Here is a 25,437-nt window from a genome sequence, read left to right on the forward strand (position 1 = left end):
TTGTGTTTTGGGGGCCATGCTTTATACATTTTTTTTCTCCTTAGAATTGGACTGTTTATACTTCTGTGTTTGATGGCAAGTTATTTAAAACCAAATTGCAGCAGAGCTTCAATATTTGAGGCCAATTGGAAGTTAGCCTCTAGCATCATAATCAATGAAAGCAGAAGAATTTTTCAGAGCAGAACTATTTCTCCAGTACCCTTGAGGAGAGAGGCAGTATTCTGTAAGCAAGGCTCTGTCTCAGGCTGTTTCTTCCACAAAGGTTTCCATGAACTGCAGATGTGTCTTCAGTAATCAAATGTGCATTAATTAGTCCTGAACTCTGCTCAATATGCTATCAGTGTTCAAAAAGAGGACATACTTGTTTCTGAGGAAGGAAATGCAGCTTTGATTTGTATTTTAGGCCCTTGCCTCTAGTGCTTGGGCAGAAGCAAGCTCTGAGGACAAGTATGAGCAGAAATTTGAATGTAAGATGAGATTTGGAAAAAAACCCAATCCTTCCTTAAAATCCATTCAGAATCTACCATTATCAAATATACATAAAATAACACTATCCATTCACTTTGACCCCCCCCCCCCCCAATTAACTAGTTATTAGTAAGTTTCCCCAAGTGGTTCTTCACTGATGCATACTTCTTCCCAGCTGATTTTATTTAAAATGCAACTTCTAGTTCCCCAATGTCTATTCAGAGATGTAATACCTAATCTACAAACCATCCTCCAGAACGAGGGAGAGAATTCCTCTCTGTACTCCTCCCTCAAAGTACAGATGTTTCCCTCTTTCCCCTGCCAAATACTGCCTGTACACTGAGGATTTCCATGGGGCCAAAAAAATAGGTTATCTAGCAACTTCCCCCAAAAGTAAGACTGTAGCAGTGCTCTTGGCTAGAGCATCACCCTTGCCCAGGAGTTTCCATGCTCCAGGATCTGGTGTTAATGATAAGGCTTGTACCCCAAATGCCTGCTGTCACGTTGCAACACAGAGGTGTTGCCTGGTGCAATTACATTGGTTGTTGAAGTAACTTGGATCATGGCTATTCCTGCACTGGTACTTCTCCTTGTGCTTTTTAGGTGAGCTGTATCATCTCCGCCATAGCTCGTGTCAAGCTGCAGCCTGGCCCGGCGTGCCTGGGCTAATTCTCTGCTGTGGCTACTCTGGAATCCCATTAGTGAAAGAGCAAGCTGTTTCTCCCTGCCTTAACTTCACAGTGCTTTGTTCAAATATTGAATGCTTGGGACCAGGGTTTTGAAATATTGATACAGGAGAAAGCACAGACTGTCTCGGTCAGGCCTCGTGCAGGCTTTACTCAGCCGCCTTGGCGCATGTGGGAGCTGTGGGGGAAGCGAAAAGGTCAGTATGACTGGCTTTCTGGGAGTGGGGTGAGGTTGGGGAGGTGTCTGGCTTTTAACAGATCATGTAGGAGAGATTTGCTGCGATGAGGTCACTCATGACTTGGCAAAAGTAATACCCAAACATCATCGTCCACAGTTGACTTCTTGCACCGTATTGACTTCAGCAGAGCATGAAGCCTGCCTACGTGCTGGGCAGGATTGTTCCTCGGATACTCCCGGGGCTCTGCTGCCCTTTGCATGTGACAGCGGTTTCAACCAAAACTATTTCATGGGGAAAAGAAAAAACTGAGCATGCAAATAATATTCTTGAGTCTTTTATTGATCTTCATGTGTACTGAATAGTCTTCCTTTCCCTTCTCCATCAAATCTTTCCCTTAAGGCCACTTTTCTGTTTAAGCCTTAGTGATGTCTGCAGTGATGACAGACGTATGACCTGTGCATTCTTCAGCGATTTTTTTATATATAAATCTTTCTGATGTATTGGCTTGATATAAAATTATCTCAATGGCCTTGGGGCTCTGTGTGAGATTTCAGAGCTGTGGGGAAAGGGGCCTGTGTATTCATACCGTCTCTTGCACAGCTCTAAGCTCTGCAGGCAGCTCTCCCCACATGCTAATTCCACTGTACGACTGAGGAAAGAAACAGCTTGCTCTGCCTTGATGGTAGCAGATTGATGAACTTGGCTGGAGGTTTTTTGAGCTGTGACAATCACAGGGACTGTCACGGTGGCAATGGAAGAACAGGGTCCTCGCACAAACATTACAAATCCCTTGGGGAAAGCATGTCTGCACAGGAGCATTTCTGTACCCCAGGCAGCAGGCAGTGCTTTGCATGACATTGCTGTGGGTCAGACCGCGTGGGTTTTGGAGAAACATGGCATAGCTGCAGTAGCTGTTTTACATAGCCTTGTTTTCTAGAAATGTAAGCGATAAGAGTAGGATTGCCAGCATTAACTCTTCCATATGCTGCTTTGTGTTTTCTATGCTCTTTTAGGATGATGAGAACTTTGGATGTTTGACCACCATGGTCTTAGCATGAGCCACACCAGGGATGAGAGACACCAGGGCCCTAGGAACCTCTGGCTGTGTGTACACATTGAATTCCCTTAATGGGCAGCAGTAAAACACTGGGCTTTGGCTGATTTGGGTTTTTTTTTTCCCCTTTACACGATTTCTTCTGCTGTGAGAAATGAAGATGTTGCAAACAACCCATCTGCGTTTTTGCAACACCTCCTCTGTTCCTTGATTATTTTAGTTTGTTGGTGTCACTTTGCATGTTTATACTATTTTCAAATGTTTGTGCCACTCTCCTCTTCCTCCCATCTTTGGTTTTTTTTTTTTTTTCAGTTGCTTTACAGTGTTTGGAAGAGCTTGACTGCTTTTCTTTTGCTTCTTTTTTATCTTAGGAACATGAATTTTTATCTTCTTGTGCTTTGCTGAGATTTTTTTTTCATCTTCAGTCTCACAAAGGAAGCTTCTTCACCACATCTAAACTTTTAATTTTTTTTTTTAATCTTTTGAGGAGTTTTCTAACAAAAATGGGGTTAAATCAAAAGTGATACTTTTAAGGTGGAGACCTGTTCCTCATCTGTTTGAAAGGACTTGTTATCCACTCGGAGTAAGCAGTTCAGTGTGGTTGGTGTGATCTGAGGAAGGGCCTTGGCTCAGCCAGTTTCCACTTCTTGCCTCGTTTTTCCTGTGCGGGTAGCCTGGCCCATGTGCTTTGGTGGGACTGTCTTCTCTGTGTCTTGAGGAGGGAAAAGACAAAGCATCATGTTTTTCCTTTTCAATGACGAGGGAATGCGCTGTTAGTCTCTCTCTGGGGTTGCTGTGAGAAGGGAAGAGAAAGTAACTGTTTAAAATTTTATTTCTTCGCTGCAGCCCACAGAAGGGGTTTGAGCCGTGCCCAAGGCCAGCGAGATGAAGAGGCACTGGAGCCCATCCCTGCTGGCACACTGCTAGTCAGAAGAGTTGCCCACTCCCTTCCCATTAGTGTTTGGGTGCCAGTCTGGGCACTGCCCCCATGATTAAGGAGCCCCTAATCTGAAGTGCTCTGCAAGCCGGGGGCCATGCATGGCCCCAGTATCAGGGCTTCTTGCAAGAAGTTCCTTTTTACTGACAACAAAAGGACATGTCTTTAGTATGTCTTTTTTCTGCTGCATCCAGTAGGTACAATAGTTGCTTGCCTAGCTGCCACACAATAGAAATCTGGGTTTCATTTGAATTTTCAAGGTTTTTTGAAAGTGCCTTTAATATTTTTATCTCCTCCCTTTCTCTCCCCTTTTCTTCTCCATGGACACGTCAGCCCCCAGCAGAGCCTGAAAAAGAGGAAAGAAGAGAAGAAGGGGAAAAAAGACAAAAGCCACGCAAGGCATCGTTAGCATTTCCCTGCACCTGAAACTACTCGTTTTGCTTTCACGCACTGCAGTTGCGTGCGCTTGGTCTGCCCGGCGGGGAGGATGGCGGGGCGAGCACCGAGCACGGCGAAACACAAGCCTTAGCCCACAAAAAAGGGGCGTCGGGAGGGAAGAGGGAAGGAGGGTTACAAAAAAAAAAAAAAAGGAAATCCCGCAATTTTGCGCTCATTTATTTCCTCCTTGCGGTGCCAATGCACAAAGAGACGACGGGCGCTGTGGGGAGGGAGGGCTTCCCCCCGGAGGCGGGGCTGGGCGGGGGCCGGGCCGGGGCGGCCGCGGAGCCGGAGCCGGAGCAGGCAGCGGCGGAGCGGGAGGCGCCGGGAGCCGCCGCCGCCGCCGCCATGGAGCCGGGGGGCAGGCGCGGCCGCGCCGCCGAGGAGGGCCCGCGCCCCGAGGAGGAGGAGGTGGACCCCCGCATCCAGGTGAGGGCCGCCTTGCCTGCCTCTCCGGGGCGGGGGGGACACGGCTTAATTTTTAAATTTATTTTGACGTGTGTATAATAATTGTTACAATGATTGCCTTTTCTTTTTCTTAGTGTTGCTTTTTAATGCATATGTGCGTACGTATATACACACGCGCACATATATACGTATGTTTGCCCGCGCCGGGCGGCGGTGCGGAGCGGCCCCGGGTGCGGGGGAAGCGGCCCCGGGGCTCCCCAGGCCTTTGTTACCCCGCGGCCCCCGGGCTCCGTTGGGCATCCCTCCTTCTGCTGCTGAAATCCCCCTCCCCTTTTATTTTTGACCGTGACAGCGTGACCTTGCTCGTGAAACAGGGCTGATGCTCAGAAATTCCTAAATGGGGGAAAACATAGATTTTTTTTTTTTTTTAAATTATTTTAATTTGTTTAAAAAAGGAGCCTTAGTGGAAGATGCTGTTTCCTCTCTATGAACGCCTTCTGAAATGCTTTTTATTCTTGCATGGTTTCTGAGCAAAGCTTTCCTCCCCCAAATCATGTCTTGACTAATTGCCTGGTGCAAACTTCAGCACGCTGTGGTCCCTGAAATGAAATGTATTTTTAGGTCTCTGCAGATTTATGGCTTTTGCCTCCAGCGTTGCTGGGGCTGCTTGTCATGAGAGAATATAAGCATGTGTGTACATTGCTGAGAGGATGGATCCTTGGCATAGGGCCCTCCTTGCTGTAATTGTCATTCTTTTCTCCACCGTGAGCATTTCTTTTCCAGGGCCGAGCAGAGCAATTGCAAAATTCACGAAACATGGTTACCCAGAGCGAGGCCCTGGGCCAAAAGCTAGCCTGTTACTGCCCTGATTTTGAGAAGCTGAGCTCCATTAGTGCCTATTGAGCTAATTTTGGCCTTGGGTTCTTCAGCTTGCAACGTTTCCACATACCTGATTTGCACAGTGTTGGTGAAAAAGGGTTTTTGTTGAGTTTTCTGTTTGTTTGAGAAAAAGGGCTGCTGTGCCTGCCTCCGCGAGAGCCATAACGTTCTTAAGCCTTACAGGAAAAGGCAATTGGGTAATTTCTGTGTGAGTGTCTGTTTCAGAAAATGTGCAAATATGTATCTTCCAAATCCTAGGAGCTGGAAATGAAATCTGACCTCCGAGGACAAGAGAACTGAACTGTTGCAGTTAATTCCTTTCTGATTGTAACCAGAGTCATTCTTGTAATCTACTGGGAAATCGCTCAAGTGACAATCAATTTACAGTGTTTGGTTTATACAGCTAAACATTTCAAGGCGGATTCTGTTACACCGGTTGAAAATTAAATAGCATTTGAGTTAGAGAACGCTCCTGTTGAAATTGTAGGATCTCACATGGAGTAACATGTTGCTCAAATAGAGTCTGCTCCTGAGGGTTGCTTTTTGTGGTAAGAAAGTCATTAAGAATGAGCTTTGTTTTTACAGTAACTTCATTCATGCCAACACCACCTCTAGTAAATATTTATTCAAGGAATTTGACACCTTTGTTTTTGTTGTTAAGAGATCAAAATGTTGGCGTGAAGGCAGACTAAGTAAACATAATCGTATGTCCCATTGACTGGTTGTGTTCTAAAATGGTTTGCCAAAATCCAGAGTAAAATGCCTCTCCTGCTGCAAGACACGTTCCTTATCAATGCTGTGCTTTCACTGTATGTCTCCTGTGATAGTACTAACTTTATGCTAGTGCTTTCCGGGGGGGGGTGTGTGTGTGTGTATCTCACTGGAAACTAGCAGATACTGACTATATTGATTAACAAGACAGAGCTTAATGGACTTTATGTTTATTTTTAATAGCGAGGAATAAGCCAGAACAGGAAATGTACTGCCTTAAAATAAAGCTATAGAGCTTCTCTGATTATTTTTCTTGTAAGTAGTGAAATAGAAGACCAGTGGCAAAGTTATTCTACGTGTCTCAAGGTTTCCTATTTTCACTGAATTTGCAAGCCACAACCTTTGTGAGCTTTCAGTGGGGATGCTGAATGAGCCTTCTCAGACACTCTTTCCCCCCTGATTTCTTAATATGCGTTTGACTTTTCTTTCTTTCTTTCTAGGGGGAGCTGGAAAAACTAAATCAATCTACAGATGATATCAATCGGAGAGAGACGGAGCTGGAGGTACAGAAGTCATTCTTGCATTTTCCTTTTGTGCATGTTGGATTTTGTGAGCGACAGAACAGTATTTTTTTTTTAGTAGGTTCCTTCCTGAATTGTGCTATCCTGAATGGTAATTTGGCAGCAAGAGTCTGGTGATGATTTTTTAAAAGGTGTGAATTGAGTTAATAGCTGGAACAGAAAGGGAGAAGGTAGAGAGATGCTGGCAGTGTAAAAACCCTATGTGGAGAACCCCACCCTCGCACTGCCAAACCCTATTTTTAGGTTTTGAAACTAAACTTAGACAAGTTTTGTTTTTACAAGTCACTGTTTTGGGTTTGTGTTCTTGTGATTATAGACAGTGAAAGTTTATTTGCTTAAGAGGTCTTTGCCATACAGTTACCTGCCAGGATCTCCTCCTTGGTGGCTATTTTTTTTTTTAGTTTGTTAGTTTTGCCTTTTTTGTCATTACTTTCTGAGTAAGGAAAGTGATGAAGGAAAGTTGAAGGAATAGACTTTCTAGTTGGAAAAAGAGGTTTTCTTGGAAAAACCAATAGAAAGTTCTGAAGAAATTGTTTCTAAAGCCCCGAATTTGAGCTTCAGCTACTTGGTAGTTATTCTGGAAGGCTCAGCATTATTGATCTAATAACAAATCAAAACAAACTGTCCTGCTTGTGTGTCTAAATTTTCTTCTGTTAACTGCAAAACGAAGATAAAGCCAGTAGAGGTGTAAGATGAATATGTTGCTAAAGGAAAACTGGCATAAAATGCTACTTTTCATCCTAAATCATTTTGATAACATTACAATATTTTGAATACTGTATCAAAACATGCTGAGATTGCAGTGATTAACATACTCTAAAAGTACATCTATAGATTTCTGTTCTGCATCTTCAAAATGTCAAAGTTTGTGGTTGGGGGTTTTTTGTGTTTGTTTTTTTTTTTTTTTTTTTTTCTTGTATGTGTGTCTTCATGAGATGGATACCTGGAGCATGGGATGGTTCCTGGCAGTATTTTGAAATATTGGAGTATCCACTGTATGCACCAAACAGAATATAGGGTTATGAACTTCTTTGGAAGCAAAGCAGCCTTGTCATGTGGCTATTTTCTTCTCCCTATTTGTTTGCATTTTCTGTGCTTTGTGGCATGTAGATCATGAATTTGTTGTCAAATAATCTTAGTGGAATGGGGGACTACTTGTTATGCAAAATTAAACTATATTTCAGCTGTGAAAACTGTTCAGTGTCACTAGCTTGATTTAAATTTTATAAGTGAATTTTAAAAGTCAGTATGCTAGTCTGCAACAGTACCAATTAAATGGACTTCAAGACTCTCTATATATGTATATTAAAAAAAAAATCATTATATCTTTTCAGTCTCTTTATTTCATGCTGAAGTACTGAAATTGAAAGATGGTGCTATGGATAGTTGCCTGGATTTCATTAATCTTGTCATAACCTTGCACTGAGGACATATTATGAAGCAGATAGAGTGGTAATAATAATGCCAATGCATACTCATGAAATAAGTCCCAATGACTTAAGATGAGATTTTACTGCTTGATTAAAATTATTCATGTGTTCAAGTGTTTGTAAAGCCTGGAGATTTGTAGCTACTGTGTGTGTGATACATGCTGAGCTGGAAAGGCTCCTGGATGTATCATTATAAATAAAGCAGTGTTTCCACATTAGCTTGCTCTTAACATTGTTGCTTACCTTACTTAGTCTAAAAAATAACCTTACTTAGTCTAAGAAATACTAGGTGTCACATAGTGCAGAGAATGATTATGTGATGCTTTCTACCTCTACGTCATCAGATGTTTACTGCAGATCTGTCTGTAGTACTTACTGTAAGCAGTGTTTGATGGAATTACTTTGAAATAGCATCAACAGTATGCTTTCATGAATGTTTCCTCTTTGCTTTTCATCCAAAAATCTTACTGGATTGAAGCCAGTTTGTGGTATCGTGTAACTGCATAATTTTTACTCCGGAAAGATTTTCATTACTTTTGATCTGCTTAAATTTTAAGGACAAATGCAGTTGGATGATGTAAGCAAGGCTTAATTTATATACATGTTGATAAATGCATTTTAAATGGAGTTAAGACCTTTCTAGAGGAAAGATATTAAAAAAAAAAAAAAAAAAAACAAAACCAAAACTCAACAAACAAACCAACACTTATGGTTAGAAGAAAATCCCTGCATTCATACTCTGGACAAGAAAAGAAAGCTTTGCCAAGCAGCCTCATAGGATAAATCTGGAGTTTGGAACGGGGAGTTTAGAACTGGGATCATTCTGCTTCAAAGACTTCCAAAATCCTTGAATGCTGCTGAAAATGTGGGCTTCTGGGAGAGCCATGCTGAGTTTGCCTTTGAAGATTTGCTATTTTGGTGGTGGTTAGCTGCTTTGGGTCCCTCTTGCTAGCCCTTCCTAGTTTGTGGTGCTGCTATTGCAAGATATTTCATTAGAAGAAAGATGTGGGGTTTTTTAACCAGACAATGGAGTTATATTTGTCCTATTCTTTTATTATTATTTTTCTCATCTTTCCAATATCTGATCATAGTTGACTTTAATGGGAAGAGAGACAGTATCATTAGGCTACTTACAGCACAAGGTGCTGATTGCGAGCTTCCTGTAGCATTGCTTTGTGGTCCATACATTCCCACTGTTGAATTTTTTCCCAGAATAACCTGGAAAAACAATGGGAGCATTTGAGTAGAAGGTATATTTGCAGGAAGTTCAGAAAAAGACACCCATGTTTTTGTGACTTGATGTGCTCTCCGATAAGCAGGAAGAGTAACCTTGTGGCATCTAAGTACTGCCAGTCTGTTCTGGACTTCCTGTAGCTTTGCACAAGTTGCTGTAAATGGGACTGCTGACTGTCTCCAGTTCCCATTAACTGGAAAAAAAGGCTGGAGGTGTTACATGCTTCTAAACCCCATGCTTTTGTTCTCGCTGTGCCTCGGGTCTACATCTGCAAAATGGAAGTAAAAATGCTGCTTTACCTGATGGAAATGTTATGGGGCTGAAATCAGTAGAGGCTTCTAGGATTTTGAGACTACACTCTCTTGGTGTAGCCACATCTGTGTTTGAATGATGTAGAAAATGTTGGTGTTTGCTGCTCACAGAGGTGATAAAATGGGGAATTCTGTTTTAAGTTGATCAGCCTGCCATTTTTAATTTTTTTTTAAAAGTTGTGCACCCAAACTGCCATGTGATCTGTTTTAAGTTGATCAGCCTGCCTTTTTTTTATCTTTTAAAATAAGTTCTGCACCCAAACCACCTGTGAGAGGGGTGGATTTACATGCGTGGCATGACTTGAACAGATATGTTGAAGTTGGCTACATCTATTCTTAATATAATTAAGCATGTTTTGCTCTTTTGACCTATCCTATTAAACCCTGGAGAAATATCCTGACCTGATGATGCTCACAGCCTGTTCAGGAGTTGCGGAGCTGCTAAAGGGCACTGAGTGTCTGGTAGTTATATGTTGCGTTAATGTATTGCCTGTTAATGAATCTTTGATTAGGCTTGATTTAAAATCCATAATGCTGCTCATACTAAGTGCAACACTGAGCATTACTGACACAGCAAAAGGACGATAAGGGTCCTCCGAGGGATTTACCACTTGGCTTCGCTAACGTCCCTGTTTATGTCTGAAGTGGCTGTGAAGAGATGGGGGAAACATCTTGCAGTGGAGATACAAGTATGTTTTGGCCAAATGCAACTTAGAGCGGCGCCTTGCTATTTGAGCTTTTTTCCTGTTTATTGGAAATGCATTTCCATCTGAACTCGCATCAGGAGTTACAAATGTACTTAACAAATGTGCATGACTCACCTGTCCAGCTAACTCATACACGTCTTTGGCTCCTGAAAGTACAATTCAGATGTAACAAATTCTCCCAGGGACCCCCTGGCAGCATTGCGGGGAGGGGAAATACAGCACATACCATTAAAATTACCACTGGAATTCCAGCTATCCCAAATGTGGTTTTTGTTAGAGAGAGTTTTTGTGTTGCTGGAGCTACGAGCTAGCCAATGTTTGTTAAGGGGAGATGACTGCACATGAAAACTAGAGCTGAACACTGCTGCTTTCAGCCATGCTTGTTATAAGTAGGGCCTGGTTAGGATCCTTCTTGTATGCTTGCGTAGATGCTCTGGTCCTGATCTGCAAGACTTTGTGTTACTTTTAGTCCTGGATTTATCCTAAAGGTCACCCTGGGTTGGTGTTGGATAGAGTCAAAGGAAAGGGGTGTATCAGCTCTGGTGCTCTTTGACTTGTGAGCCTTGTCAGCATTTGAACCCCTCTCAGAAGGGGAAGGGCTATTTTATTTAGAGTTGCTCTTCTTACTTCCTCACTAAAATACTTGGGTTCGTGGTAAAGCTCAAGCTTTTGACCCTGTCACACACAAGAATTTTAAGTAGACTTTTTAAAAAAAATCCTCAATCTTTCAAGTTAAGTAGACTTTAAAAAAAAAATCTTCAAACTTTCAAGATTTAGAAAAATGGCCTGTCAGTGGCAGGAATCTCATTCTGAGCATGCCTGCTTGGCCTGGGGAAACATCTATCTGTAGGAACATCTGCCACCTTATCAGCACTCCTGTGCAGCATTTTCCAGTGTCCATAAAAGAGTATAGAGATTAAGGGAGAAGCAGCTCACTGGCTGGTGTTCCTGCTGGTTTCTGGACTGTGATATAAATGCATGATGGATTTGCCCAGCACTAGCAGGACAAATCTTTCTGTGTTTCTTTGTAATCTACTTGTTTCCATAGGAAATGGCTTGTGTGTGTGGATTGCTTGTTGTTTTGCCTTCTGCTTCCATCCATGGATGAGTAAGGAAAGGCTCCTTCCTCTGCTATGGCTCTGGAAAGATTTTGTTGCCTGAGTGAGTCAAAGGGCTTTACTTGAGTCACGTTCTTGAAGCAGAGGTGGGTTTCTAGCCTAAGGGAGGGTTAGCCTAAGGGAGGAAGGGTTAGGCAGAGAAATCTTGTTTTGGAAGGAGCACCCAGTGCCCTCCCCTGCCTGCTTTCCTTTCCCTTCTTCGAAGAGGACTAAAAATACCAGTGTATTTGTAGTCTCAGTCTGTAACTTTCTGCAAGCAGGAGGCTAGAGCAACTTCCAAATACCAATTTTTATTGTTCTTAGATGGTAAATTAGAGCTGTGTGGAAAAAAAGACTTTTCCTCATGCTTAAAAATTGAGATGTTACTTAACGCCTTCCTTGCACTTTGTTTTTAAGGTTTGGTAGTCAGTCTGGTTTACTTGAACTGCTTAGGCACCAAATAGATGTTAAAAATGTCATTAACATGTTCAGTGCTCTGAGGTAGATTTCTGAGCACATGCATGTGCATCTGTCTGGTGTGTATGTAATTGGGAAGCCTGCCTACTTTGACACTTGGATGTTGTTGATACTGATGCTATTTTAACTTGAAAATGAGCTTTTGGAGCTGGTATGTCTCTGTAGCAGAGGAAGGCAGGTATGGATACTGCCTGCCTCTTGGAAATAGATGAAGCCTGTCTCTCAGTCAGCAATTTCATTTCCCATGCACCTCCCAGGCTGGTTTAATGGGTTTTCAGAGGTGCTGCACACCAAATTGTCAGAAAGGTCATAGGACAACCTTTGTAAATGAAATTTAGATGTGCTTGGTACTAAGATGCTTCATACCTGGTTGATATGTTAAGTTCATTTTAAAAAGAAAATTGTTTGAAAATACACGCTTCATTTGATGGGCAGAAATAGTTATTTGCCTGTCGGCTGGCATCTAACACCAGCTTATCACCATCACTCATGAGAAAGAAACCAAGCATGCTTTATTCTCCAACAGGTGCAGTGTAAGTGTAAAACTGTATTTTAGTTTCTTTCCACATTTGAGGGTAGATCTCCAAAATGCTGCTGTATGGATGGCTTGTCATTAAGTGTGGTCCCTCTTTTGGTGCAGTAGCAGATAGCTGCCCAACAGCAAGTTAGTGGAAACAAAGTCTGCTTTTAATAATGAACTACTGCAGCAAAAGCATGTATGGGGTAGAAGTCTGGCATGTTCCCTAAAACTGTGCTTGTGAAATCTATAACTTGGGAGAAAAGTACTAAGGACTTCCAGGAAGAAAGTTGATGAGAGTGGAGTTCTTCCAGCTGTAGAACAAGATGTTGAAAAGTAAATTGCAGCTGTTCACATGATGCGCTAAGTGCTATGCCTGCTGGAGCATGTGTATGACAAACACCTAGGTAGTGAAAGTCTAGTTATTAAGACTATAACTTAAGTGAGAAGTTTTGACTGCTGCTTTTTTTTTTGCACCTTGTGATATGCATTGAGGGTAAAGTGCCTTAATTGGCTTTTGTCCCGCTTTAAGAAGGTTTATCATCATCTCATTTGAGCAAATAAGAGGGAGAAAATGTTGGAAATGTTAGCCAGTCAGCTTTTGATATCGCCTTTCTGTTTGCAAAATCAGTAACAAGGTGTTCTTAAAAATGATCACTGAAGATTATGAGTGAGTAGAGGGGAAAACATGCTTTTGAAATGTTGTCTGGGTGTTTGAGATGTCTTTTGTCTGTTGCATTGCTTCTGTTACAGTTTATCTGCTCTGTGTATGTATTCAGTGCAGTGATGAGAAAAACAAACCCATGTGTTTTTTTCAAAAAAAACCCCCAGAAATGGTGAGTGTGACTCACAGGCTTTGTACCTAAGGCTGCATACTTGCTTTTATCAGTAACTAGTGCTTCTGCTGGGAAAGCATGATCTTTCAAAGAACTGAAATACAGAAACTAGGAATTGACGACTGTGCTAGAAAAGTTGCATGGCATATGCTGCGCTGTCTCAGTTTTGCTCACGGCAGCAAGTTGCAGGAATTGTTTTTTCCTTTACCTAGCACACATGGATAATAGAGAAAGATCTAAATGAAGCAAGAGTTTTGCAGTTAAATAGTAACACTTGTAGGGTGGCACATCACACCAGAGGATTTGATAAGTTGAAGGTGGTGTGGTTGTCTTCCTAACAAAGATGTATGGCTTCCCTCGTGCTGGGGACCATGGATGAACTGCACTGCTGTGCTGTTCCTGAGCCTCTAAGTTTTTGACATGAGTGTTCTTCCAGAAAACACCATTAAGAGGATTTATAGCTTTGAACCACTTCACATGTGGGTCGAAGTGTCTCGGTGACAGTAACACAGGAAGCCGGACATGGAGCAGGGAATTAAATTGATTCTCAAGTTATTGCCTTGACCACAGGCCCATCCTTGCCGTGAACCACAGATGCACTTTTCATGTCACGTAAGTAGCAAGCGCATCAGGCCCAGCGCTCCTGGTGCAATTGCCTTGGTGCTTCTGACCTCCCCAGTTTCACATGAAGAGCAGAAATAGCTGCTGCACCTGTATTTCTTATTTAAACTTCCCTAGGGGCACCTGCCAGGGGAATTTTGCACTGTCCCAAGGGTGATGACTTTTACAGATGCTCTGCCAGTACGTGGCAGGGCCGACACACTGAGCGCGGCTGCGTGTTTGCAGGAGGGAACTGTGCCCCTGCTCACAGGAGTTGTTGCCATAGCTCCCATATAGGAGCTGCGGTCACTGACACCATGAGAGCTGAATTGGTTTGGATTGAGGAGGCTGGGTGGTGTGAATGCACTGGGTTGCTGCAGGAGCACACACGGTGTAGATACAGTGTGGGATTGTTTGCTTTTGTAGTGTAGTTGGGGCTAGTGGAGAGTAAAAGTGGTGCGTGTAGTGCAGGAGAGGGCATGGGGTTGGCATTACACCTTCTCAGAGACCTCAGCATCATCTTTCTGTGTCCGAAGGGGATGGCTGGAAACCTTTGGTAGGGGGACTGATCCCAGCAGAGTACGAGTGTCTGCTTACTCTCTCGTGCAAAGGCGGCGGAGCCTGTAGGCTTGCGTTCCTGACAGTCGGGAGCCTGAGAATAAATGTCATTTAAAATACGCCATGTGATGGATGACATGGGTATAAAGTTCTGGGGTGTTTTGGTTTTCGTTATTGTTCTTCACTGGAGAAAACGAGGATGGTTGGACTCAAATAAGGCCTCAAAATAGGAAGCAGGCATCTTTTGGGGAAAACGATAAACTGAAAGTTGACACCAGTATATTCTTCAGCTGAAGCTCCCTAGTCTGTGTAACTAGCTACTGTGTGAAGTGAGGCTGTGCTCATGGATAAACGTGTGCTTAACCACTTGCAAGACCTGTGCCTCAGGTGCCAGTTACAGGATTAGTTACGCTTTAGTAATTTGTATGTGCTTCATCTGAGTTGGTGGGAGACTAATGGGTACAGAAGTTGCTGTTAGTTTGACTGCTCTGTCCTTGGTGTTTTTTGGTTTGTTTTTTTCTTTTTTTAAACTCCAGGTGGGAACTAGTAATCTTTTTCCTATTGGATAAGAGCGTATGTAATTATTACATGAATAAATTTGGGGTAGGTCTCTAAGTACAGATTTGGTAGTGATGGTTTCTTTGTTCCAAGTGCTTATCTTACAAACATGGGAACTGCATTCTTTGATGCATCAGTGCATAGGGCTTTCTTTACTTAATGTGTATACATTTATGATTTTCTTTAACTATTTGCTTTCCACAACTAGTATCCTAATATGCAGCTTTTGCAAAGAAAGTGAAAACTAAATCTTCAGGCTCACTCATTTAGAAATGAGTTTTTAATTTTGTTCCTGCACTTGTAGGAAAAAAAAATTTTTTTAAAATATACTTCAGTACTTAACGTTTTCCTTGCAATATAGTCGTCATGCTTGCAGTCTTATTTCAGTTACTTGTGAAACTCATTTCAAGCAGTGAACCATATATTGTCCAGTACTTTTAACTGGAAATATTCAAATTTCTCACTGAGAAAATCATTGACCCGATACATATTGTTTGAATGATATATTTGAGGCTTTCACTAAGAAATGAGATTATTGACTGGATTTGAGTTAATAAAGTAATAAGTTAATGTGCATTTAATTCTCCATTTTTAACCTTGTTACCCATTTGAATACTTCCTTAGAATAAATTGGAGTACCTTAAGAATCTAAAGCTCTTTACATTGGACTAAAATATAACCAATGCTGGTTAAGGTTTTAGATAACACTAAAAAGGAAGCAAAGAAGCTTCTACTGAAGTATGCTGCTTTTTCTGTAAAAACTAATGTATTATTGCAGGTTTTTTTTCCACTTCTGAGAGCACGGTGGTAGGTTCCAATGTATTTTAATTCTTCCAATGAATAAACAGTTGTGCATTCTAGAAATCCTCAACAATAATGACAAAAACCTCCTGAATTAGAGCACTTCTTCAAGCCAGCTGCTTCCTGATAATCAACATGTCACTCCAGCAGTCTGTGTAAATCCTGCTCTCTAATTAGAATTACAAGGCTTGTCAAGAGCTCACATGGCCCATCCTCTTCATCTCCTTAAATCCTGGGCCAGGTCCCAGCCTGAATTTGCATCTCTCTGCAATAATTCCATTGATTTAGAGTCTGCGTTGGATGCTGAGATCGAAATCAGAATCACTTTGCTTAAAGGTGTGGAAATTTCAGTGGAGCAGAGAAAATATTTTAATTGCTTCAGCTAATCATGTAAAGAGGGCAACTCATCCAGTTTGGAAGTAGCTGGAATTTACTTTTCTTAAAAGTAGTAAACAATAACAATCAAAAGGAAAGTAGGCAGCCTTACCCATTGATACAAACCATAGCTGAAAAGACAGGCTTTTATGGCAGGAACTCTTGCCACAAGGACCTGGAAGCTTTTTGCTGCTATTGAAGTAGGCTGTGTTTATAAAAGGAAAGAGAAGCTGACTTGAAAATACACCATGTGGGAAGTGTCCAGTTCTTCCTGCAGAAAGCAGATCCTGTCCATAGTCACTTGCATTGTGAAATGGTGTCTCTGGGGGGAACAGTACTAGGGGTCTGACATGCTAAGGTTTAGGAGATGCTGATTCCAGCTGATTTGCCAGCCTGTTGTGGGGATTTGGCCTGCCTGCTAGCCCCATTCTAGCATTGTATAGATGAGATTTGTCTTTGCCATTGAACTCACTCTCAGAACTTGTTACACTGCTGTTTGCTTCCTCACTGAGTGAGTAATTTACAAGCTATTCCTCTCTGAGAAACCCTGCCAGAGGTGACATCTAGCACAGGCTATTGCAGGCTTTGTATAAACGCTGTTTTTGAAAGACAAAGATTCGGTGTCCAGGATGCTAGCTTTTGGATGCGGTTCTGGGTTCCTGTTGTTATCTCTACTGAAGAATTCTGGCTTAGTCCAAATGCCAGTAACTGTTTTGAACGTGTCAGCTCGTGTGTGAATCTAAAGAGCAACCTGAAGGTAGGAACAAACAGGTAGAAATAAATTTTAAAGCTCTAATCTGTCTTTGTCTTTTCTTTCCTTTCTGCAACCTTTTGAAGGATGCACGCCAGAAGTTCCGCTCTGTGCTGGTTGAAGCAACAGTAAAACTGGATGAACTGGTAAAGAAGATCGGAAAAGCTGTAGAAGACTCTAAACCTTACTGGGAAGCTCGGAGGGTGGCCAGGCAGGTGAGAACTTTCTGCCTTATAAGCTTGTGCTGGTAGTTGGAGAGCACATACTGATTGCATTGCTTTCCTGCTATTAATAACATCTTAAGCATATGCACTTGGCTGACACTGGTTTATGTCTTGAGTTGCATGTCAGCTGTGTGAATCGATGGCAAAAATGTGTTTCTTCACAGCCACAGCTGCACATGTTCTTCAGTCCAGGAACAGCTACAGCAGACACAAATGATCAGTAGCAAAAGACTAGTTCTGTTCTCCTCTCATTATCTATGGCGTTTCAGAGCCCTGCTCTGTCCTATCAGTAGTTGTAATTATTTGAAAATACAGTGTAGACTTCACCTATCTGCTTTTTCTCCTTAACACAAAATGCTCAGCAGCTAAATGACTGCAACTGGAAGGTGCTGGGAAAGCGGCTGGAGTGGGGCAGACTTGGGGAAACCTGCAGGGTTTGATGCTGATTAGGTTGTGCTGAAACAGGAATGTGCTAAATGTGGCTCTAAAGCCTGTTGATTTAGGGAGAAACTGAGCTCTGCATTCTGTACTGTCATCAGGACCTTACCTCCCTTGCCCCAACTACTACTTGATTATTGATAGGCCTGTGTGGCTGAGGCAGGGAATGAAGAGGCATGGAAGTAAGGGTATGATCTACTGGCTGCAAGGAAAGCAAGAAAGCTTGCGACATGTCAGGCAGCTTCTCACTTCAGGGAAAAAGTAGCTGAGAGTTGAGTGTGTGGTGGCTTAGGCAGTGCTTCTGCTTGGTGTCTGTAATGGGGTTTGCTGGTGTCTCAGGCTTTTTGTTTGTTTCTCCAAGGAGGGGAGGCTGTTCCTAGGTGCTACTTCTATTTTCTCTCGAGGCAGGGAGAGGCAGAAGTAGAAGAGTTGCCAAGAGCTGCTGCTTCTGTGCTCGGCTGGAAGGATGTGTGGGGTGGCATCTGTGGCTGGATAGCCAGGATGTGATTGTATTCAAAGGGAGAGTGAGAGATGGGGTAGCATGTGTGAAATACATGAAAATTACAGAAGGATTTGGTTTGTAAAAATAGGTAGGGGATGAGGTTGAGGGATGAGAAAAGTAGTGTAGGTGTGTGCCAGAAGGCAGAAAGTAAACTCGCAGGGTAAGAGAAGGGGAGAGAAGAGAATACATCCTCAGAACAAGGCACAGGAAAGGGAGGCATGAACGTAAGCTTCATCACTTTGAAAGCTGATGAAGCAGGAATTGGGTTGATGGGATGTGGCATGCAAGATAATACGTGACCATGTTGATCCTTTAAATTGCATGGCATTGCTTTGGAGCTGTTGTCTCAGGCAGTGGGGATGATGTGTAGGGGTTATTAGGCTTAATCCTTCCGACTAGAAGCAGTGTGGCAAATAGGTAAACTGCTTCAAAGCATAGTAAGCACAGTATCTACTACTCATCTGTAACTGCTCTGAAAGCAATCCCTGCTCATGGGGCCTATGGTGTGTGCTAGAGATAAACCAAGAGTGAGCTAGAGAAAGAGAGGAAGTTAGTAACAAAATAAGATCAAGGAATTGTTTATAGTGTGTTAATGAGTGTGTGCAATTTAAAAAAAAAAAAAAAATCCCTGAAACCCCGCCTTGAGTATGATCTTACATGTCTATTCCTATAAATAGCTATGTAAGGCACAGTATGTATAGGACTTCAAGAGTTATACTTGGAAAAGTCAATGGTAGAAATGCATACTCTGCAGTACAAGAAAATCAGATGACACTGAAGTTTGTAGTATCAGGCACTGAGAGCAGTGAACTGGTCTTCTGTCCTGAAATTGGCAGCAGATTATGTCCTGAGAATGGAATTTTTTATTGCTATGTCTTTGCTACACCTGAAATCCATTCAGTCATGCTGGTTCAAAGGTGCTTTGCAAGACCATTAAGAAACCCAAACCACTGAAGGTCCTTAGATTCATAGAATTGATACTCCGGTATTGGGCTTGTTGGAGAGAACCATTTTTTTTTTTTTCCCCCCAATCCATTCTGTTATTAGCTAGGTTTAAATGCTATTTATCCCAGATCTGCTAACTTTTTATACACTTGATTTTCTTTTAATTCCTTGGTAGTATTTTATTTTTTTTAAAGCAGGGATTCCCCTTCTAACGGTTCATTTCACTTTTTCCCATTTTCTTTTATGGAGCTGGTCATGGAACAGAGCTCCCTCTTTGTATCTGCTCAGCAGACAGAGCTGGAAGATGGTCTCTGGTTTCCCTTTGGCACTTTGTCTAATAAAATCTTGAAATAGAAAAGGTGAGGGCCAAGGGGAATATTGGCATTAAAGGACAGAGAATCTATCTGGAAACCAGGAGACTGGAAAGATTAGTACCAATCATCAGTAAAGCATCTGCCTAAAGAGTTTTTCTAGTCTTAATTTAGTCTAGAAAAGTTCCGTTTAACTGGGAGCAAATTTGCTATATTAAAGTGCGGGGAAGGAGTTAGTAGGGAAGTATGAAACTGGAGGAATGTACCAGAATATGACTATGTTTAGATGCCGGCCCGCATCTTTCTTTTATAATTTGATTTGTAAAATAGTAGAGAAATCATGCGAATAGCTTGATATTTTTCTGTTTAAATTTAAAAAAACATCTAGCCTCTGAAGACTGTCTTCCACCTTCTGTCTTTACAGTTACTTTAGAGCCATTAAGGCTGCCTCTGAAAACATAGGCACAAGGTTCTCTGTGGCTGAAACAGCTTTAATTAAACAATAAGGGAAAAATGCATGACTGTGCTTGTAAGAGAAAGGGAAGTGTAAATTTTTGTTTGTTGTTCTCAGTAAAGGGAAGTAAAAATATGACCTATAAATTGAAGTCTTCTGGGAACAAAGAACTGCATAATTAACGACATCTAGTTTGGCAGAAATGCAGGAGTTGTCCAGAGTTAACTTGCAGTTAAGATGTCAGTTGTAGGGGGAGTTGGCTGATGCAAGCTGTATTTAGTCATACTGAGGAGCTTGTTTTCACTTGGCACCAGCATGATTCTCTTCTGGAAATACGTTTCACTTATTAAGATAAAACCCATTAAAATTATGTGAGGGCACTGATGTGGGGTCAGCAAAAAACAGGTCCCTGAGTCAAGTACTTCCCTAGAGACGCTTTAGGACCTTGAGCCCTTTCATCTCCTCACCCTTATCCCCATCCTGTGCAATCCTCTGTTGCCAGAAAATGGTGAATTCAAAACGAATTAATTCTGCCATGTAAGAGTCTTGCGGCATCTTGTTTGTGTAATGTATGACAAGAGCATTTCAGCTTGGCCTATCTCAGGGTGAAACTTTGCTTTAACAGAACAATGGTCCTTAGCGTTAGGATTTGAGTGCTTTGTCTTCTCAAGTGGTGGCACAGGGAATCAGGATGCTGTCTGTTGGCTCCAAAGCAGTGTTATTCGGCTTTTGTTGAGACTGAAGTGAGAGCTGGCTAATATTCTTGACCCTGTAAATTTCATGCAACTTCTGCCGAGACAACTTTGTTGTGATTCCTCATTTGGTATACCAGTGGGCCTTTTGTGTTTATTGCAGGCACACCTTACTGTTTTGGAGCATTTTGACCCAAATTTTCAAATTTTAATGTATGTCTGCTGCAAGAACTTTTTTGCATTTGGCATATTGTCTTTTCATGTTGTTCTTTAACTTATGCCATAATGCACCTGTTCAATGGAAGAACCTTGGCATATAGCGGAGGATTGTGTATGTACACAAGCAATGACCACGTTGCAGCAACATGAAATTCCTTGAAATTCCATGAAAATCCAGCAGGTGTTCCAGGTTCCAAGTGTTGGGAAGATCAGTCTTCCCATGTCTGGTTTTTTTTGGGATTGTGGTGTGGTATTTTTTTTTTTTTTGCTAGTAATCTGCTTCCCTGGTTGACTAGTCAGAGGATTAGACTTTTCTTGCCCAAGAGTAATGGGGAAGAAAGGTGAAGTTGCCAGGAAACATTTATAACGTAAACAACAGTGTAGGTCTTGAGCCTCTGAGGTAAGGAGTGTCTTAAGCCACTGTTGACTTAGCATTTTGCAGGGCTGGGGCTGGAAAGTGCCTACGCAATAGTGTCCGCAATAGTGTCTGAGCAAGTGATAGAGTTTGAGAAGTGTGTTACCTCCCTAGTGACAGCATGCTCTGGGACAGGATGCTGTGCAAAAGCAAGTGTGGTCTATTGCATAAATCACTGGGCTGGTAGGAGCTGATTTTGTGCTGCTGCATGGCGTAGATAAATTACTTCATCTCTCTCTTAGTTCCCATGTATAATGGAGTTGTCAAGCTGCTGTGAAGCTGAGTCCATTAAGTGAAGTAAAAGCACTTTGGGGTCATTGGGTGAGAGGTGCCATTAAAATACTGTTACCCGTACGTCATCACTTGTGAACCCAGGGACAAACTGAACAGAAGGACTTGCCTTTCTGCTTTGCTTTTGCTGGAAAAAAAAATCTGATAAAAATGTGTTCCCACCCATCCCCACAAATAAAACAATCCATGCATTTGTAGTGACCCTAACCTGAATAAAAGCCCTGGGAGTGTTGCTTTTAATTAAGCTTTAGCTCCTGTTACTGAGTGTTTTTGGGGGTTTTTTGTTTGTTGGTTGGTTTGTTTTTTCTTTTTCCTCCAGAGTGAGGGGAGTTATGTTTTAGTCCCCAGTACTGGCTCAGATTGGGAGTAGGTGCAGATGCTTTGCTCAGCTTTAGTACTGAGCTCATTTGGGAGGGACATGATTTTCCTTTGTGATATTTCCCCGCCCCCCCAACTAACACTTGCAGCATATCACTAACACTTGCAGCAAGTCTTCAGAGAGCAGTATGTTGAAGGATATGCATGTTCTGCTTCCTCTTGGGTCACTCTTCCTGGTTTAGCTTTACAACTAATTCTTCTTTTCATGTTGTTGGCATACTTTCTTAAGCAGCACCCTTTTATCTCAAAAGGCTTGGAAAAACAGGCTGGAATCGGTATGTACAATGGTTCTTCCCTCCTGAAGTCTAGGCATATCTGAGAGGAGATGCAGCTGACGAACAAGTAGATTGTGTTCAGCAAGGACAGCTAACCTGTCCCGTTCACTGCACCTTTTTATGTAGTAGAGCTCCTTCCTCTCTAAACTTCACTAAATCTTTCTCTCATGTAATATTTTCTACTGGATTGCCACATGTGTTTGAAGAAATCAGCTGACAGGGTAAAGAATTATTAGGGGTGAGTTTTCAGATATTCAGACCCTGGGTCTCCATTCTGCCTGTCTTCACAAAACTTAGGGCCCTTAATCACTGACTGTAGTCAGTTTTGAGAGGTAGGTGCATTTGAAAAGCCTTCTGAGGTACCTACGTCTTCCTAAAAAATGTAGAGGGAGTTAAGACATCTTGTCTTGTGTTGTTTAGCCATTTGAAAGTTGTCAGGTGAATCCTGCATCAAGTGGTTCAATGAATCTTATATCCAAAGTGAATCAGGATGAAAGTAGCTGCTGTAATCTTGCAGAACAGGAAGGGAGGAAGAACTGAGCCACTTGGTGGTGAATGTGGAAGAGGTGTAAGCAGATAAAAGCACACTTACCTAGTTGGAAGACTCTTCCTCAGCAGATGAGACTGATACCTTTCTTTGCAGAAGTCAGAATTGCAGTGTCTATAAATGAACGAAACTTTCCAAAGTGGCCGTTGCATCTCAGTTTCTAGGTGTTCAGCTTGAGATGTCTGAAAGTAATGTGGCAAGTGTGGAAAGTTACAGATGGTAACTTTCTTAGCTCAGGAGACAAAAGCTTTTTAAATTCACATAACTTGGAGTTTCAAAACTGCCAATCACCCTTAAAAATTAATTAGAAACTGGAAACTGTGGTCTTGCCAGTGTTGCTTCCTGCAGCACCCAAGTTTCCCATCCAAATTCGCTCAGTGAGTGAGAGCTAATTGTATCACAGCACCAACTGGCTCTGCTGTGGACAGGAGGGCAGCACTTGGAGTGGGTGACAGCTCTTGGGTCCAGATCCAACAGTGGTGGATAATCCAGGTCTTCCCCTCTGGTTCCTAGGCACTAGATGTGCTATCCATAGCTATATTGGAGGTAGCCATGTCATAAGGAATCTCCTTTTCGACCCTACTTTTATGAGCTGAAGTCCTCATGCTCACATTTGAGACAATAAGGAGTTAAGACTGATTTGTATTATCTGGTAAGCTTATCTTGGCAAAAAAGGTGGAGGGAGAGGGAACTTGAGAAGCAAAAATTAAATGTCAGCAGAGCTGTGACAGACTTGCATTCCTGTTTGGCAGCTTGCCATGGAGCTAGTAAAAAGCAAAATTATTGGCACAGTTACAGTGGAACAACCAACTGACCTTGCCTGGCTGAAGGATTGTTTCTGGTTAACTGTTTAGTTTTTTGGTTTCTATCTGGTGGATTCACATTTTCAAAGCAAGGATACAGAAACTTGAAAATTGACTTTGACAAACCTTCTATAAATCCTTCCAACTGTTTAAGAAAAAACCCAAACACCCAGAATGCTTGACTGCTTTCCATGGCTATAGTTCAGTGCTGTGTTTTCATTGGTAAGTAATGATCGTCTGTGCAGCACTGCTGCTAATGGACTGTTAATTCTGGTCTCTCTTGCAGTTTGTTGTCTTGCACATGGAGAAAGCAGTAGAAAACGGTGTGTGCAAAGGTGTCCCTTTTATCAAACAAGAACAACTCCTGTCGCTGTGGGGTCAGTAACTGCCATAGGCTCCTAAGAGTATTTCCACCCATGTTTGTGGTGGTGGAGCCAGCAGAAGGTATTTTGTATGGACGTTGCTCCTCTGGTCATTTGCAATAATCAGTCTAGGCTGGCGATATAGGTTATGTTATTTGTGGTCTGCCTATGCTGATAATTTGTACTTTTAATCGAAGTTGCTGTATTGCAGCTGCCCTGGTGGTTCCTGGGGCACTTCACAGTGTGAGGGTAGAGGAGGTAACGATTTCTGGTTTAGGAAGCTGGGGTGAATGGTGTGAGAAGTGGCTTGCTCCCCAGGTGTGTAAATCAATCATACAGAAATGGCTGTGATTTTGTTTTTGGATTACTTAGGCTGGTGGGGTGGAGAGGCCACTCAGAGGTCCCTTCCTGAACTGGGACTTACCTGTTGGTGGTCGAGAAACTTCTCTGTGGGGTGGAGGCTGACATGATGACCTGAGTTAGCACTGGGGCAGGCCAGGCACAGGAGGGAGGGAGGCAGGCAGGCAGCACAAGCCTTGCCTGGGAATAGATAGCTGGGGTGCTCCGAAGGGAAAAGAGACATGGAAGTTGCCATGTGGGCAATCGGGGAGCCCAGCGCTGTAAAGAAATGTTAAGGAGATGAAACATAGGTGAGCTGTGCAAGATGTGGTGCCTGAAAGGGTGAAGCATGGAGGCTGCAGGTTGTACCTGATGGCCTAAGAAGTTTTGTGTGTCCTTTTTCCCTTTCTGCTCCCTGTGGACCTGCTCTAGACCTGAACCCCTTCTTCCCACCAACTCTTTCATGTTGTTTTGTTACGAAACACATCATTAAATCTTGGGGAAACCATGTCAATGTGACGTCAGTCCTCTTGTGAAACGTGGAGTTCCCATTGCTGTGATCCCAAGGGGCGTTCTCAGTATATTCATCTCCCTTTCCACGTGGTGTGTGGCTGGCTGTGGGGCCAGGCACTCGTCTGAAGAGGAAATAAGCCAAGCAAGGGAATCTGACATTAGTAATTTTATTATTGAGGGTGAGGAGTCACTTCCTGGACTTCCACCAGGGAATCCACCAAGTTTCATAAACTTTTATTTCTAAAGGAATATGCACTTCGGGTTAAGTAAAGAAAATGTTTTGCCACACTCAAATTTTGATGGAGTGCCTCTTGCGCTCTCTTGTCATGTTTGCACAGTTGTGATTGAAATCCTGGGAGTAGCATGTAGGAGTCACTACCCTGCATTCAGGTATGTATGGCTCAGTGTTTCACTGCTGCCAGATGGAGCTTGTGCTCGGTGTGTTTAGTTTGCTCCGCTTGAATGCTTAAAACCTGAAAACTGTATTTCAAGTCTTGCATTATGATTCTGTTGCATTTTTCTTCAGGCCGAAGTTGTGATGATGCCTAGGAAGCAGGGAGCTCAGGGGGACTTACCTGGGTCAGCCAGCTGGGTTTTGCCTGGCTGATTTATTAGCACTGTTATTTGAGGCCTTAAAGTTTAAGTAAATAATTCTACATTTGTGTTCTGGCTCTGTAGTCTGGTTGAGCAGCGTGATATTCGAGTGTCTCAAACTACATGTCCTTAAACTGCTGAGAAGATAACGGATGTTGCCTGGTTGGATTTGGAAAGTTACGCCAAAGATCTGATCTGTGAAGGAAAGCTCCTGAATGTGTCTTCCCATCAACCCTGCTAATGCAGGATAGTAGGTCAGCGTGACTACCCTCTTAATCCTGAGCAGCTGGAAGTCTGCCCCGTGTTTGGGAACACTAACAGCTGCTACTTCACAGATGAACTGAAAAAAAATCCTTACCTGATTCATATTTAGTGCTCTGTTACTTATATTTCCTGCAGACTAGGTGGCATCTGTAGCAAAACCATCTGCAAATACTATATTCTTGGCACCTTTGGATAGTAGGAACTAATTTTTCGCCACTTGGTTGTTGAAATAACCTGTATCGATAAATTCTGTGCATATATGTGCCCCCTCTAAAAGT

The 25,437-nt window shown here is 42.5% G+C and overlaps 1 protein-coding gene across 1 annotated transcript in view; it reads left to right on the forward strand.

The window, feature by feature from the left end:
* The first annotated feature begins 4,030 nt into the window (after positions 1–4,030).
* SH3BP5 (SH3 domain binding protein 5) overlaps positions 4,031–25,437 on the forward strand; it is a 54,395-nt gene continuing 32,988 nt past the window's right edge. The window contains exons 1-3 of the mRNA XM_075493266.1: positions 4,031–4,191; positions 6,261–6,323; positions 16,680–16,808. Coding sequence (XP_075349381.1) covers positions 4,111–4,191; positions 6,261–6,323; positions 16,680–16,808 — 273 coding nt within the window. The 5' untranslated portion in view covers positions 4,031–4,110. The remainder of the gene's footprint in view (positions 4,192–6,260; positions 6,324–16,679; positions 16,809–25,437) is intronic.

Source organism: Mycteria americana, chromosome 2, assembly GCF_035582795.1.
Source record: "Mycteria americana isolate JAX WOST 10 ecotype Jacksonville Zoo and Gardens chromosome 2, USCA_MyAme_1.0, whole genome shotgun sequence".
In the NCBI taxonomy this organism is placed as follows: Eukaryota; Metazoa; Chordata; class Aves; order Ciconiiformes; family Ciconiidae; genus Mycteria; species Mycteria americana.